Raw genomic sequence first — 16,511 nt, 5'->3', positions numbered from 1 at the left:
TCCGTTCTGGGATGACTGCATGCACAAAGTCTCCACGACTGAACTCATGACCTGCCGCAGAGCTCACAGCAGAGTTTTCCAAAAGATACGCCACCATCAAGTTCCCTTGACTTATTATTTAAGTGCCAAAAAAAGATTTTCTGTGTAATGTTCTGCATGTGGATGTAGTGTGGGCAGGGGGGGCTTGGCTTCACTGACCAACATGTAGAGGCCACCAAGAACCTATAGACCACCCAAGATTACAATTAGATAACTGTACAGGTCAGTGTGTGTGTAGGTACTTCGTGGCTTTAACTGTTTAAAACAGTAACATCACATCTGCTTATGCAGATATACCATAAATGTGTCTATTTATAGTGTATTTATACTCAAGTGTTTGACAGTGTCTGTGTGTACATTTATCCCTGTATGTGTAAGTTTCCAGTGTGTGTGTCTAATGTCTGTGAATGTGTCTTTATGTGTGTGTAAAACAAACCCGTCATCAGTGTGATTATACAGCTGTAGCAGACAGACAACGGGCTCCATTCATACAAAAATCCAGGCTCTAATTTCACCTGACCAGGAGTCTGTGTGTGTGTGTGTCTGTCTGTGCATGAGTGTGTTCAGTTTTCTGTATGCATATGTCCTGTTCGAAAGTGCGAGTAACTGTGGAGACTGTGAGTGATGAAGAGAATTAATGTAATGAAGAAGATAATGAGTTATTGTGGGAGAAAGAAAGTGATAAGACAAAAGTTCAAAGAAAATGACAGATTTAGCATTAAAGTAGTTTTTTACTCACATTTCTATCCTTTGAAATGTTATTTTTATCCTCTTTTATCCTTTTCTGTGTGAAAACTCACCCAAACCTCCACCACGCACTATTGACCCTAATTACAGAGAAATGTGTTTTCTATAGGAAGAGGTCAAAAGCTCTCCCTGCCACTTGATCTCTTCCCTCCACTCATTTTCCATGTTTGGTCCTTTCTTCATATTCCCTGTCCTCATCTAATATTGTTATTTACAACCCTCCAGTCCTTCAAACAGTAAAACCACCTTGCATGTGCCAGCACACTAAGACAAACACAGACACATGCAGATAAACAGAATTAGAGCGGGGCAGTAAACAGTTGACAGTTTACCCAGACACTTGGTCTGACTCAGCACTCTGAGGCGTCACTGTAAAACCGGAGTCATATTCAGAACCGCAGAAGTGATAGATTGTGTGTTTATGCTGTCATTTCAGTACCCACTTGGTAACTTTCAGTGCCTTCCAAGACCCATTAATAAATCAATGCGTAGGAATTAATAATAAAAATCCTTTTCTTTATTTCATAAGTATATCATTCAAAGCAGTTTCTTATGTAAAATGCTCTGTGGAAGATGCATTAATCACAATTGTAAATCAAAATAGATTTTTTTAAAGGTATCTGAGAAGCTGCATGTTGCACAATGAGTTCTGGGACATTATGAATTAGATTATGAATGAAGTCCAATAGCTCAGTGGGAAGAATTCATTTAAAAAGGAGAACTCTTCCAAATACTCATGTTAGTATTTCTGGAAGACACAAACTGAATTGTGTTAATCTTTAACTACTGAGAGAAGAAGCTCAGTGACCACCAAATATGTCTGAAACCACCAAAGAACATTTTCTTTTCCAGCATTGTGTAGACGATCAGTGTGCAGGAATTCACACACAAACAATGGTGAAAAGAATTGGAAACAAATGGAAAGAAGGCACCCTCTTATGTATATCATTTAGAGAGTTGGATTCCAGAAATCAGTCCATTTTTAGGAGAAACGTGGCCTGCCAGTATCCCCTGCTACTGCATTGTCCCGTTTAACAGAGATGATCAAAGGCATTCCTATGTTATTACACTGTGATATGTTGTGTATCTAATGAACATCACCATTCCCATCAAGTCAAACCCTCTCTGCCATTAACTTTATTAAAGCTTCCTGCATCTCTTGGAATCTTTGCTTTTACACACATTCAAACAGTTTGTTCTGGTTTTAACCAAACGGAAAATACAAGCTTCCAGCAGCTTTTATAACAGCCTAGTTGTTTTTTAAAGTTAAGTGACCTCCAGAAACCATGTCATGTCTTAGATGGAGTGCATCTAGGCACCCTGGTAACTTAGCCAGTGGAACGAGCTAGCCAAATAGCTTTGGTGCCTCAGCCTAACCAAACAACAAGTGAAAGCAAAACATAAAAATGGTCTCACAGTCAACACTCCAGTCTCAGTGAAAAGTCAGTGATGTCTCTACTTCCACACTCTTCCTGATCTCTCTGATCATATTATGGATTTTCTTTGTATTTCAAAAGCAAACTACCCTGTATATATATTTAAGTAATCCTTACACGAAGTGTTTCAGATGTCGAGGACAAATGACAAAATCTGATTTAATTCAAGGACATGGTAGATTTAACTTTATGCACCTGACAAACACAAAAATAGCCACTGAACCAGAACACGTTACACTTCACATAAAATGCTCAAAGAAGCATAGTTTATATGATAGCAATCGATATGGAGCCAAATACCATAAACAGAGCACAGATAGTGGCTAAAATACTACATTAATGCTGTAGATCAGGTTAATCATCAACAGAAGGAACAAAGAGAAACAGAGAAAAAGGCATCTACAGCAGAACAATGCAGCATTATAAAACGTGAAGGCAAGACTTAGAGCTCAAGCTGCTGTGAGGTCACAGCCCTCATTTTGCTCACTGTTTCAACTAATGAGTCAGTGGCATGTCAAAGGTTGTCCAGGGAACCCGTTAACCCCCCCCCCCACACACACACACACCCAAACCCTTCTGTATGTATGCACACACACACACACTGATCAGACAATGAGAAAAAGTGATTGCTGTCATCATTTCACCTCATTCTTTTTGTATCTTTTCAGGGTCGCTCATGCATCTTTTCCCTACCCTCCTGATCTCTCTCCTTTGTCACATCAAAGACTTTTCTCTGTCAGCCTCCTGCTCTGCTGAGTGCCTCACCTTTCTCTGCCCCCTGAGACACACACACACATATCTATAACCTTCAGTGGTTTAGAACAAAGGCTTGCCATTCAGCCTTTAAAACCTACCAGGGGATTAGAGATGGAGTTGTTGTGTGAATACACAAGTTTACTTGTTGTAGTGTATACACGCACACATAAAGGTGTTTAACCAATCGATTGGCTGACTAAACTGTTGCCGTGCAGGAGACCTGGAAAACAGCAGGCCAAACAATTCACTTTCTATGAACGCTTACACAGAAACTGATATTCTGCATATTTACTCCAAAAATGATTAATTTGTCTTTTAATTGTCCAAATGATCCAGGCTCTGAGCTGTTTGCATTATGACTGTCTGCTGTTGACAGTGAGATTCATGTCTTTCCAAACCTTTAGATCCACCAATACTCACAACAATCGACAGACAGATGTTACAGTGACCTGTCTGGGGAGAAGTAGACAAGCGCAAAATGGAAAGATAAAAGCTTAAATGTGTGCTACAGTGTGTGAATATATAAGAAATATACAATGTACTGATGACATGTTGTTTTGAACACTTTCGTAATCACAATACAGAAAATCATTTATAAAAATTCATATTCAATATAAATCTGTGGTGTGAGATTCTCATGATAATGGCAATAATTGTAGTATCCACAGCAGTCCACATATAGTATCATCTCTTTATGGGCTAATCACCTCAAAGCGTGGTGTTTGAAGACAGGAAGAAAAATGTACCATCCATTATCTTAGTATACAGTAAATCTTTTTTTCCAGCACTCTCTTGAGATCCATCTCAGTGTAACCTGATTCTGAGATGAACAGATGTGTCTATGAATCAATAACATGCTCGCTTGTTATTAGAAAGAAGCCAGGATAATGGAAATAAGAAGACATAGAACAAAGATTAAAATGGTTTGAAAAGATATAAATCTGGCAAAAATAAAATGGATAATGAAATATAAGTTTATCTTATTTCTTTATGTAACTATTCTGCATTCTTTTCTATAAATGTATAAACATAAGTCAAAGAAACTTGACAGCAAGGTTATTATAGAGATTGGTGATATTTTAGCAGTTTAGGAAACATGGTTAAATTATGTGTGGATATTCATTTGACCATTTGATTGTTAGTCAGTCGTATTAACCAGGACACACATGATGTCAAACCTGTGAGTAGGAGGTGGATCTGGGGACATCATAGACTAAATGGCAGACAGCTATTTACTGTATTTAAAGGTAAACACTACCACTATGTCAGGCTTGGAAAAAAGGGCAATGTATTTCATGCAAGAATTGTGTTTCAGTAGTGTACCTAACACTCTGTCTCAGAATTTGTAGAGTGCCAATCATAAACATTTTCCTTCCTAAAGCTTCCTAAAGATCAGCCTTTAAGTTAATAATAAGTACTATATGTGTGTGTGTCTTTCAGTCTGACTGTGTGAACTACGTGAAGATTGTACACCACTATAACCGCACCCACTTATACGCCTGTGGAACGGGTGCTTTCCACCCCACCTGTGCCTTTTGTCGAGGTGGGACACAGGATGGAGGTGAGGAATGTACAAAACACAACCTACACGACACTCACTATGCAACAGTGTAACAAGAAAGTCTAAAAATATTATACAATGTCTTTATCTGTTCTCATCTGCTGAAAATAAGATGTTTCAAACACAGAAACTCCAGTCCTCTGCCAACCAATTTAGTCTCTATTCAGTGTACCTGTCGACAGACCCTTAAAATATGGTCTTAAGTGTATAAAGAATTTGGCATTTACATCTAGTTTACAACAAATCTCAAAAATAAAATTAAACCCCCAATTTATAGAAGGACTATGCAAATATAATCACGCTGTAAAATCCCTTCCCTCCTGTGTCCATCAGGACCACGTGTTCAGGATTGACCCCTCTGAAGTGGAGGACGGGAAAGGAAAGAGTCCGTATGATCCTCGACACAACGCTGCATCTGTGCTCGTCGGTAATTGAACCCATGCAAACTAATATGAGATGACTGAATAAGAACGTTCATTTAATGGGTCTTGAAATTGGGCTGATTTGACGTACTACAAATATATTATCCAAACAGTCGTTGACTAATTCTGTCTCCTAGGTGATGAGCTGTATGCAGGCGTGGCCACAGATTTAATGGGAAGGGACTTCACCATCTTCAGAAGCCTGGGGAAACGCCCCTCTATCCGCACTGAACAGCATGATTCAAGATGGCTTAATGGTGCACTTTTGTCTTTATTTATCAGATTATGTGTTGAGACGACTCACATGAAGAATTACACTGTGTTGATAGGAAAGGCTATTTTTGACTAATTTTTTTCTTTGATTTTCTTTACCAGAACCAAAGTTTGTTGGGTCCTTTTGGGTCCCTGAAAGTGAGAACCCAGATGACGATAAGGTCTTTTTCTTCTTCCGGGAGACAGCGGTTGAGGCTCAAGGGTTGGGAAAATCTACCTACTCCAGAATCGGACAGCTGTGCAGGGTAAAGTCCAGCAGCAATTCCAGCTGGATTGTTGACAAATATAAATAAAATATCCTCTTAAATTTATCTTGGCTATTTTTTCTCCAATCAGAATGATATGGGCGGTCAGCGAAGCCTGGTGAACAAGTGGACAACATTTCTGAAGACCCGTCTGATCTGCTCGGTACCAGGAGCTGATGGCAGCGACACGTACTTCGATGAGCTGCGTAAGTACAGCTGTGCAAACTGTCAGAAGTACAAGTATGTACTGTGTGAACTATTTTAAGATGAAAATTGTGCTGAGTAAAAATATGATATAACATAAATGAAGTAAACAAAGCTTTCACTCGACATCCTCCTCCTGTTAGGTTGTTTGCCACTTTCACCAAAAGACTTTGGTCATTACTAACGTTTTGTTTTTCCTGTCACCGCTTCTAAGATATTGTGCATTATAATCTGGTAGTCTCACTTTTCAGTAGACAGAGAACAGAAAAACAAAAAAAAAAAGTGCTGATTTTCCTTTTTGGATTTTTATCCAGAAGGACATTCTGCGGGCAAATGGAGAAAAGGTCCTGGAACGCATAATAAAAAAAAAAAAAAGGATTTCTGACCTCAATTGTAGATTACCATTCAGTCTAACATTCCTGCAGACTTGGAGCAAGCATGAGTGACAGATTAATTGGTAATAGATTCTGGCCTGATCGAAAGCCAATGTTTTTGTTGTGGGTTTAGAGAAAGTTAGAGGCTCGTCTCTGGTAACTCTTCATATGACAAAAACCTCTAATGTGTTTTCAGGAGATGAAACCCAGAAGTGAGAGTAAATTTATAAAGCATATCAAATGACAAAGAAACCACAATTTTCCTGTAAACCTATATGAATTTCCACCGAGAAGTTATACTTTTCATTATATATATATATGTATGTATGTGTATATTTTTAAAAGCATTTTCTAAAGACTGTCCTGTACACCTTGCACACCAAGCACACATTCCCAGTTTTTTGGTCTGTTTAAGCTCCAAAACCTTCCATATCTTCCTCTGACATGACGGTGCCACTGTTACCCTGCATTGCTGCCTGGTCTTTCAACCCCTATCCTTTGGCTCCAGGATGATATTTATGAGTTTGGAGCATAGACGCCAATTTCTAACCACATTTTGCAGTTGTAATAAAATGAATGTCTGGTGAAATATAGTGTGATTCTATGAGGGATCCTTGGACTTAGAGGACAAATGTAAATCATGTTTGTTCCTCTGGAAAAAATGACCCTTTTTTGAACCCATCCTCAGAGCAGTGTCCAGTACTGACCCATACCCATAAGAAGTTATAAAATGCAAGTCAAGCTGATGAGTATCCTAAGAGCAATGTTAGGCACATTTTTTGCCTTTTAAAGCTATCTGTGAATACAAAATGGACATAGCTGTGATGTTTGGTAGTTTGGCACTCCTCATCTTGTTTTTTTTTTTTTTTATAAACTGAAATAGTCCTGTTTATAATAAATTTAGCATTAACCCACAGTGCAAAAACTAATTGTGGAAGTTATTCCATCAGAGAATAGACACTAACAGTGAGTCTGTCATGAAGATCAGAAGAGCTCAGTATCACTTTAGCACAAAGTCAGAGTTTTTATCAGAGACCTGACATTCAAACATGATTTACAGTCGACATTCAGAATTTTTCTGTTGTAATTTTTAAAATCAGCAATAGTGCTTTAAAATATAAACAATAAAGCATTTAGGAACCTTTTTATGGGGTTTTCACCTTTATAATGAGTCAGTTAGGGTGTAATAAAAAGACATGCAGGCCAGTTATTTAGCTAACTATACCTGAGATGACCAGAGATTTCTTTCAAATAAAAAACAAGTGGATTTTGGTTTGTTTCACTCTATCTGGAATTCAGGATTTACTTTTACCAAAATGAGAAATTACTTATATGTATTACTAAAATTATTATTGGAATATATTTTTAAAAGAAGGAGCTATTTGTTGTTATGCAACGTCTCCCCGAACCTGCAGTCATGTGGTTTGCTGAGCAGCTGCACGAGTTTCAGCTCTCAAGATGTTTCCGATAGAGCTTTCTAGGCTGTATCTGTGGGCTATAATATGATCTGTCTTTGTGCTTATCTCATGACATAGTGAAAGGAAAAGTAAGTGGTTTAGGCTAAAGTCTAAATTACCCTTTGGCCACATCTGTCCATCACATTCCCTCATGAACTTTCAGTCTCTTGTCTTGACCTTGATTTTTTCCAACTATATCCATGTAAAAATAAATAATTGTTAATCTGAAGTTTTTGTTCTATTAAAGTATGTGCACCATGTTATGTCTTTAGAAGCAGGAATTTCATTAAAGTACATGGAAACACATTTTGTGGCTCAAGACTAAGAAATACGCTCTTGTTTATTATGGAGATCTCAAACCTGACAAGTGAAGCAAAAACTTAATGAAACTCAGTTTGTTTAAAAGATTTTTATGAGCTGCATGAACCTGTGGTGGATTTTGTTCCATGTCATGACCCTCAGTTATCAGTAACATGTCTCGTTAAGGTTCTTAGACATGGCCAAAGGGTTTTGTTTATCTTTCACTCAACCTTTGACCGTTAGTCTACTGCCACCTGACCAGTGTGTGTGTGTGTGTGTGTGTGTGTGTGTGCGCATGGCTGTCCACCCTTAGGCGATGTTTTCCTGCTGCAGACGAGGGACAGAAAGAACCCTCTGGTTTACACTGTCTTCTCCACTTCCAGGTCAGAATCTGTTCATATTACGTGTGTGTGTTTGTGCATGTCTGTGTGTGAGGAGAGACGTTTTTGTGTATTTTGCGTGTTTTTGTTGCATCTAACCCAACTCCCTCTGTCCACCAGCAGCAGTGTATTTAAAGGCTCAGCTGTGTGTCTCTACTCCATGAATGACATCCGGAGGGCCTTCCTGGGGCCATTTGCTCACAAAGAGGGGCCCAACTACCAGTGGGTCCCCTTCCAGGGAAAAGTGCCCTATCCCCGCCCCGGAATGGTATGTCAGTAATCATAAAAGCGCATCAGCGTCACAGTATCTAGAGTTTCCAGCAGTGCAGTGTTGGCTGATCAAGTAAATGTACACATATTTGCGTAATTGTGAGAAACTTTTACTTGGAAGTGTATATTTTAGATTACGTTAATGTTTAGTTATTACTTAAAATCTGATTTTAAGTACAAAACATATATGCATCCTATAATATATAACACATTGCCATAGATATAATGACCCAATAAATTAATAATGCTAGACCATCACATACAGTGGAATATTCTTTAGTATGTCTTCAGTGTTGAATTTGTTGCCTCAAACTAAAACTCAAAACAAAACAAAAAAGTTGTAAAAAAAAAAAAAAATGGCAGTATTCAATATTAAATATTGTTTTCTTCCAAACCCCCCTTTCCTTTCAATCAATATGTGCTCATTATGGGCCTTTACATTCAGCTAAGCACACAAGTGTAGCATCAGCAGGATTTGTTATGCAGAGCTTCAGCTGTTACTGCTGCTGGAGAACAATCCCTATTGTATGAATGCAGAATACTAATTGTATTTGGCCTACAGAAACCCTCCCTCACGCCATCATTACCTCGCTGGATTGTAAAATTAGCAGAACAAATCAGATTTTAAGAACGCGATCATGCTTACAAGTACATTTATGCAAAAAGTGCACATAATGCACATTCTGATTTAAAATGCATAACCCACAAAAAAAAAAACCAACCAAACAGTGTGGCTCAATAAAGTGCAAATTAGTAAAAAGAAAAACATGGAATTGTATGAGAATAGATGCTGCATGATGCTAAATTGAGTTTTCAGCATTTAGAAAATCCAGGACTGGAATTTTAATTAAAGAGAGTGGCTGGACTCTGACCTGGTGTAAATCTCTTTTAAGTCTTTGAGACCCATCACACCATAATCACCTCTCTGTTGAACTGTGCTTTGTGTACTTCAGGTCAGCTAAAGTGCTGAGAAGTTCGGCATTTAATTTCAGTTTACATCCAGAAAGACAAAACAAGTTTACTCATCAAATATCAGTCATTGTGCAATGACCGAGTCCAAACATAGTAAATAGGAGAGCACTGACTCAGAGTCAGCTGTTTTTTGCAGAGCTTTACAGCAGCTGCATGCATGCACGTTCACGCATTCAGGTCCTGAGAGAAAATGTGTACTCACAGTAGTTTCACTGTAGTAGTAGTTTTTTAAAATCCTCTTTTTATTTGTATCCCCACTGATGTTCAGTAAAGTGCACTAACCTCAATGTAAACTTTTTAAGTTCCCAAAATACTAATTCGATTTTTTCTGCCCTTCTTTAGTGCCCCAGCAAGACATTCGGCAGCTTTGAGTCAACAAAGGGTTTCCCAGATGATGTGATTCAGTTCGCGCGTCACCACCCTCTAATGTACAACCCGGTCTACCCTATGAGCCGAAGGCCCATCTTCATCAGGACCAATGTGGACTACAGCTTTACACAGATCGCTGTGGACAGAGTCAATGCTGCTGATGGACAGTACGATGTCATGTTCATTGGCACAGGTGAATGAGCAGTGGTCATTTCTAACTCTAGGGTTAAAAAACAGGAAAATGATGAAATTAGTTATTAATCGGTTGTGTGTGTGTGAAATTTCAGATAAAGGGACAGTACTAAAGGTGATCAGTGTCCCCAAGGAGAGCTGGAACAACATGGAGGAACTTTTACTGGAGGAGTTGGAAGTTTTCAAAGTAAGAAAACTGTGCTAACAACAATACATGAAAGTACATGTATTTAGTACATTTAGTCATCATGACATGTTGTATTCTTACAAGCATTAAATCTCAATGAAGTGTTGAAATGAATGGATCATTCAAACTTGCATGCCTTTTAGTAACTGTACTGTACTCCCTGGACACGACCTAAAGAGGAAAACAAAGGATAGTTTGAAAGAACATTGTTTACATATGCATGTATGCATCCATTGTATATTGTATTATTGTAGTATATTTACCTTACGATATAAAGCACCTTGAAGTTTTGATTTGGTGCTATATAAATAAAATTTAACTACATACCGATAATTTTGGTCAAATCTAAAAAGTATGTTATTTAGTTTGGTACATCTCTTCTCCTTCCCAGGACGCCTCATCTATCATCAACATGCAGATCTCCTCAAAACGGGTATGCTTGTTTAATTCTTAAAAGCCCCAAAATCATGTTTTTAAGAGTATGTCAAACAGTGCAGCACTGTATTATCTTTAGTCAATTATTTCCTCTTCACAGTGGAAATGGTTGACATATCTAGACTTAGAAATTAATCGACCTGTTTATCTGCACAGCAATATATTTATATGCCCCGAAAGAGCAATATAGTATCTGAGGCTGTACTAAATCAGAATGGTGATGATGGATAATGCACAATATAACCAAAGAGAGCCAACATAAATTGCCATAATGGACACATGGATGGTATTTCTGGCACATAAGCTGTTGTGCTGTTTCAGAATAAAGCATGTTTTAAATGCTTCTCTTTGCTTGCTTTGTTTTCATAGCAACAGCTGTATGTCGGCTCTGACACAGGCCTTGCCCAGATTCCACTTCACCGCTGCAGTGTATACGGGAAAGCCTGCGCTGAGTGTTGCCTGGCCAGAGACCCGTACTGTGCCTGGGATGGAACTTCCTGTACTCGCTACCTGCCAAACACAAAGAGGTCTTTGACATTAACATGACCTATAAAAGAAAAAAGTGAATTTGCAAATACTGTCGTGCAATAAAACATTCCTTTTCTTAAACTAAAATGTCAAACTTGTTACAGACGTTTTCGCCGCCAGGATGTAAGAAATGGAGACCCTAACACTCTGTGCTCAGGAGGTACAATTCTTTCATCATTTCCATATCTACAACAATGATTTTTGTAGACATGTTAGGAAAACTGGTGTTAATCCTATTTGTTAAGACTAAACTATGCAAGCTGTAGTCTGATGCTTGTTGGACTCACTGAGAAGCTTGCCATCTGAAATCTTACAGTCCTTATGCCAAATAATCTAAAATATCCCCCGCTTTCACCCCTGGTGACCTCTGTCCGCTCAGGCCACAATACCAGCATTTTGTTGCTGTCTTGCTGCCACAAAACTGAATCAGGCTAATCGCTCAAACTGAAGGAGCTCCTGAGTAATGCGATTACATCATTTGGCATGCAAGCTGTGTTGTGTAAAACTAATGAAGGTCAGAGTAATTGTCTGTGATGAGATCGGCACTACCCCAAAGTACCATAAAATGCTGATCAGGAGTCTGTTTGGCAGTTTGTAGACCATTGTTTCACCAGTAATCTGTGTAATCCTCTCCCCACCTCTGGCCTTGATGTAGGCTGACTTTTAGGTCTTTGAGTACTTTTGTGCAATTTTATGGCTGTGGTTAAGATTTAGGGTCATATCACTCATTTTAGAAAACGATATGTCTGCCTGTCTGTTTTTTCTAGTAACATTTCTGGATTCACCATCCTATCCTTCCAGGTTCCTCTGTCTTATTCTAACCTGGAAATGTTTTGTTATTAGCGAGCACATGTGCTGCTCTACATCGACTCATTTTGTGTTTGTCTCTGCTGCCCCCTGCAGATCATCATAAGCATCGTATTGCAGAGAAGAAGCTGTATGGTGTAGAGGGAAGTAGCACTTTCTTAGAGTGCGTCCCCAAATCCCTTCAGGCCAGAATCACCTGGACCTTCCAGAAACATCCACAGAATCGACGAGAAGAGGTGAGAGGAATGGCTGACACTGGCCAGAGATGATGACCGAGAAGTCATTCAAGTATACTGTGGCATTTATAGGTCATGAAAATGTTTTGTGTGTGTTTGCATCATCAGATCAGATCAGAAATCAAATTCTTTCGTTTATAATTTAGCAAACAACAGCTTTGCAGCTTTAGAGCTTATTTCTTTTCATGATTTAAGTTGATTTTTTCTTGCTTATAGGTCCGTCTAGACGATCGCATACTCCAGACAGACAGAGGTCTTCTGATTCGCCGTGTCCTGAAAAGAGATATTGGCATCTACCAGTGCCATGCAATGGAGCATGGCTTCACCCAAACTTTACTAGGCATCACCTTAGAACTCGTACCTTCCACACCTTCATTTGTCTCCAATCTACCCTCCGATGCCCCTGTTCGATTAGACCCCCGCAGCGGAGGCGGACCAACAATGACCAATCAAAAGCTTTGGTACCGGGACTTCATGCAGCTGGTGGACCATCCGAACCTAAACACGGTTGACCAGATTTGCGAGCAGGTTTGGGCACGCAGGAACACCGGTGGTGACCAGGTGGGTAAGGACATCGCACCTCTGCGTCCTGCTGTCCGCCCACCTAATAAGAAATGGAAGCATCTTCAGGAGATAAGGAAGGGGAGAAACCGTCGGACCCACGATGGGAAACCAAACCCGCGTGCGCCACGCAGTGCAGGGGAGTAACGATGTGGAGAAAGAAATGGAGGGAGAAAAGAATGACTGAAACAAGAAGAAAGCAGGAGAACGACAGAGACTGAGAAACCAAGAACTCCTGGAGGTGTTCACGCATACAGATACACCCACATACGCACACACTTACACACACGGACACACACAGCACCTCCTCTATTGTGTATATTTATCTATGGATGCCCCCACTATATGGTAGTCCAATCCCCGAGTCCTCATCCCACTGGCCAGTCCCTGCATGTGCTGCTCTAACTGATTCTGCACGATCCCTTTATAGTTCCACTAGATTAGTGAGTTTACTAGCAGATACATGGGAGTAAACACACCTTTATGTGTGAGCAATAAACTCACTTACCTGTCATGGGTTCATAGCAAAGGATTTCCACATCTCAAAAAATCCAATTACACATTGCGTGTAGTTAGTGCGTCACAGTGTGCACACTGTTTTAAAGGACTGAACCACAGAAACAAATGTAAGCCCAAAAGTTTTGGATTAACTCCAAACGGCTTTTCTGCCCTGAAGATTTCCTGCCAGCGTAGCAAAAGTGTGGACTCTTGTTTTATGCACAATGGGACCGAACGGAGCAACTGGAACGTACAAAAAAGTAACTGGAAACACATTACTATTTAAGTTCAATTGCACAGGCAGTTAAAAAAAAAAGTAACATTTGAAACTTGTTCATAGAAATGAACAACTTCCTGTGGTGTTGTACACAGCAAGTGCATTCATAATAATGTCACCTTTCCATGGTTTTGTGCATATTACATAAAGCTGTCACAAAAGAAAGAGCTGGCATCCTGTGGAGCAGATCATCACAGCAAATAACTGGTTATGTTATATTTTGCTGTTTAAAAAAATATATTTTGCAGTTTCCTCGGGCAATTTAAGGCATGTCACAGCAAACTAAATTAAACAATGCAAAGCAGGTGGTCATAGTTAGAGAGCAGGCATATTTGGCCTGATGTGATTACATATATTGTTTTACATACTGGCTCGAACCACTGTAGAAAGAGTAGAGGAAAATCTACTCGGAATTCCATGAAATGACAAAAAGATGTTTACAGTACAAAGACACAGATGGAGCACAAAGAAATCAGTTTGAAAGCAAATAATAACCTAAATAAGTATGTCTAAAACTAACCTGGTATCTGTTATGTGTAAAAATACAAGAAATACAGTAGGAAGAGCTCTGACATAATCCAAAACCTCACTCCAAAGATTAAAAATTAGCTGATTTCAACATTTTGTGCGTAAACATTAAGATGAAATGATGACGGGTGTTTTTTGGGTGAGGAGCATTAATATGGCAAGCAGGATGAAGAGGAAAAGGAAAGATATTGGTGGACTCCAAGTATGACAACCTGTGTTTCTGGGCTACGTTGCGGTATATATATTAGCATGATATTTATGAGTGAGTCTATAATTTTAATTTTAATTTTTTTTTTTTTTTTTTTTGGTATTCGAAGCGGTACTTCTTTTGTTTTACACTGTTCTTGCATATATTGTTTGTTTTTAAATAGTTATGCAAAGATTTAAATTAAGCGAGTCACAGATTCTTCGTCTAGCACGGTTATAAAAACCACAACGCATTTTCACTGCAACAGAAAAGAAAAACAACTCTATCTGACTTCATACACTGTTGTAATCACTTCTCGGTTTGGTGTTCCGGTCATTAGTATTACTGATTTCTGCTGCTTAATGATGTCATCCCTACATAATGGACAATTAGTACTATAAGGTCTTCCTTCTCATGTCTTAGTCTAATCTCTCGCTGTGTACTGTCTGTATAGAAGTCTTTGTTTGTTGGTTGTCTGTGCTAACATTGTGTGTGTAGCCCTGCCCCTAGTGTCCATTGTGTGTACAGGCTTAGGTGAAGCCTACCTGTGGTACCATACTTTAATGTATCATAGTCTATCCACATGAAAGAAAGTGAAACTGGCTGGCCTTGTAAAATAAAACATGCTTTTTATTTGCGTTCAGTCTGTTTTTCATGATGAATATGTGGTCTGTTTATGTTTCATGGCATAAACTAGACCTGTGAGTTGACTTTTGATGTTTGGATTCATTGTTGCTGTTATTTATATACCTTCTTTATAGAGATGTAATTAACTCGTTAAACTGAACTGAACCGACTGACGCCTGTAAAAGGGACACTTTGCATTTTGACACCACGTCCAGGTAGAGAGGGGTTACTGCATTAAAATAAGTAAACTGATTTTCATTGCAGGAGCATGCTGCTAGTCTCTGCATGTGCCAACGCCTGCTTTTTATTCACAGAACTACTTAAGTTGTGCTAATATTAACTCTATAGGGGTTTTCCTTCTTACAAAACTGCATTTTTTTTACACTGGTAGTGATGTCAAACTGCCTGAGTATTCCTTTTAACCCAGCTGTTGTTTTGTGCTTGAAATTGCATGACCAATGTTAGTGGCTAATGCATTTGACAAAGGTGTGGTGGCAAGAAAGAGATGGAGAGAAAGAAAGCACAATGTTGAATATTATTATTATTATTCGTATGTATTTATGTGCAAAGATAAGCTGATATGTTGTGGTGGATTTTTATTTTTCCTATACATGTAGATTTACATCTGTGTTGTTTGTGTTTTGCTTAAAATTACTCATCCCCAACAATTTTGTACATTACAGCCAATGGAGAAGCTCTTCCTTAAAGACAGTGTCCACTTAGAGTCTTTGATGTGCACACAGTCCTCCAATCAAATAGTCCTGTTGGATTCCATGTCATGTGACGCACCCCTGTTCAACAGCTCACAAGGAGAAGCTTGTATGTGTGTGTTTGTGTGTGTGTGTGTGTGTGTGTGTGAGGGTGGGTGAATTGTATGCTTCTGTTTTATGCGTGTGTGTCCGTGTGTGAGTCTCGGGGGGGAAAGCAAAGCTCTGTATATAATGGCAAAGGAACAGCTGTGTGTAGAGTGGTCTGTAGATGAAAGTTCAAAGGTCGAAGGCCAAAGTAACGTGGTGCACTGTAATACTCCCAGTTATTTGTGAAATGTCTTGTCATGTTTTTTTTCATTAACACAATAAAAATATGCAGTTACTTCCAGATTTGCTTGTAATCTCTCCTGTTCAACTATCAGAATGAACTGATTTCATGAAGTTACATAAATATGAAAAAACAGGAAGTTAGCTGCACATAAAATAGTAACTAAATGCACTTCACACTACAAAAACATTCAACTACAGGTTCTCAGTACCTCAGAATGATGGTCCAATAACAATGATGACAATTTTAAAGAACAGAAAAAAGGAAACAACTAAATTTCAAACACTGATTTTTAGTCTCCTTGCAGGTTAAAGAAGTGTAAATATTACATTTTTAAGTGACTTACTTGTTTTATATGTTTTACAGAGAGATACATTTAGATCAATCTTTTATTAAATTTAGTTTATTTCAACTTTTAATTTACCAGGACTGGAGTGTCATCTGTGTTTTGACCACATGGTGGCAGTGTAAGAACGATCATTTTTGTTCTAGTCGCTATGACTACGCTGCTATAAAACTGAGACTCCACATACAGGGCTGGACATTGGAAAGGCTGAATGGTGATGTTTTATATAGTAAAACTGATAGATGTGTAACATTAACAG

At 38.8% G+C, this 16,511-nt stretch overlaps 1 protein-coding gene across 1 annotated transcript in view; it reads left to right on the top strand.

Moving 5' to 3' along the window:
* The window catches only part of sema3b (sema domain, immunoglobulin domain (Ig), short basic domain, secreted, (semaphorin) 3B), a 53,969-nt gene extending 38,001 nt beyond the window's left edge, over positions 1 to 15,968 (top strand). Inside the window, 15 exon segments of the mRNA XM_040047609.1 lie at positions 4,419 to 4,511; positions 4,513 to 4,539; positions 4,873 to 4,966; positions 5,099 to 5,218; positions 5,337 to 5,479; positions 5,571 to 5,685; positions 8,128 to 8,197; positions 8,318 to 8,462; positions 9,779 to 9,998; positions 10,093 to 10,184; positions 10,576 to 10,617; positions 10,989 to 11,146; positions 11,252 to 11,307; positions 12,051 to 12,190; positions 12,407 to 15,968. Of these exon segments, the coding sequence (XP_039903543.1) occupies positions 4,419 to 4,511; positions 4,513 to 4,539; positions 4,873 to 4,966; positions 5,099 to 5,218; positions 5,337 to 5,479; positions 5,571 to 5,685; positions 8,128 to 8,197; positions 8,318 to 8,462; positions 9,779 to 9,998; positions 10,093 to 10,184; positions 10,576 to 10,617; positions 10,989 to 11,146; positions 11,252 to 11,307; positions 12,051 to 12,190; positions 12,407 to 12,898 (2,007 nt within the window). The 3' untranslated portion in view covers positions 12,899 to 15,968.
* The last annotated feature ends 543 nt before the right edge of the window (positions 15,969 to 16,511 follow it).

This window comes from Simochromis diagramma, unplaced genomic scaffold (genome assembly GCF_900408965.1).
Source record: "Simochromis diagramma unplaced genomic scaffold, fSimDia1.1 OVJJ01000387.1, whole genome shotgun sequence".
NCBI lineage: Eukaryota > Metazoa > Chordata > Actinopteri > Cichliformes > Cichlidae > Simochromis > Simochromis diagramma.
The sequence above is the reverse complement of the archived record's forward strand: the minus strand, read 5'-3'. Positions and strand labels throughout refer to the sequence as shown.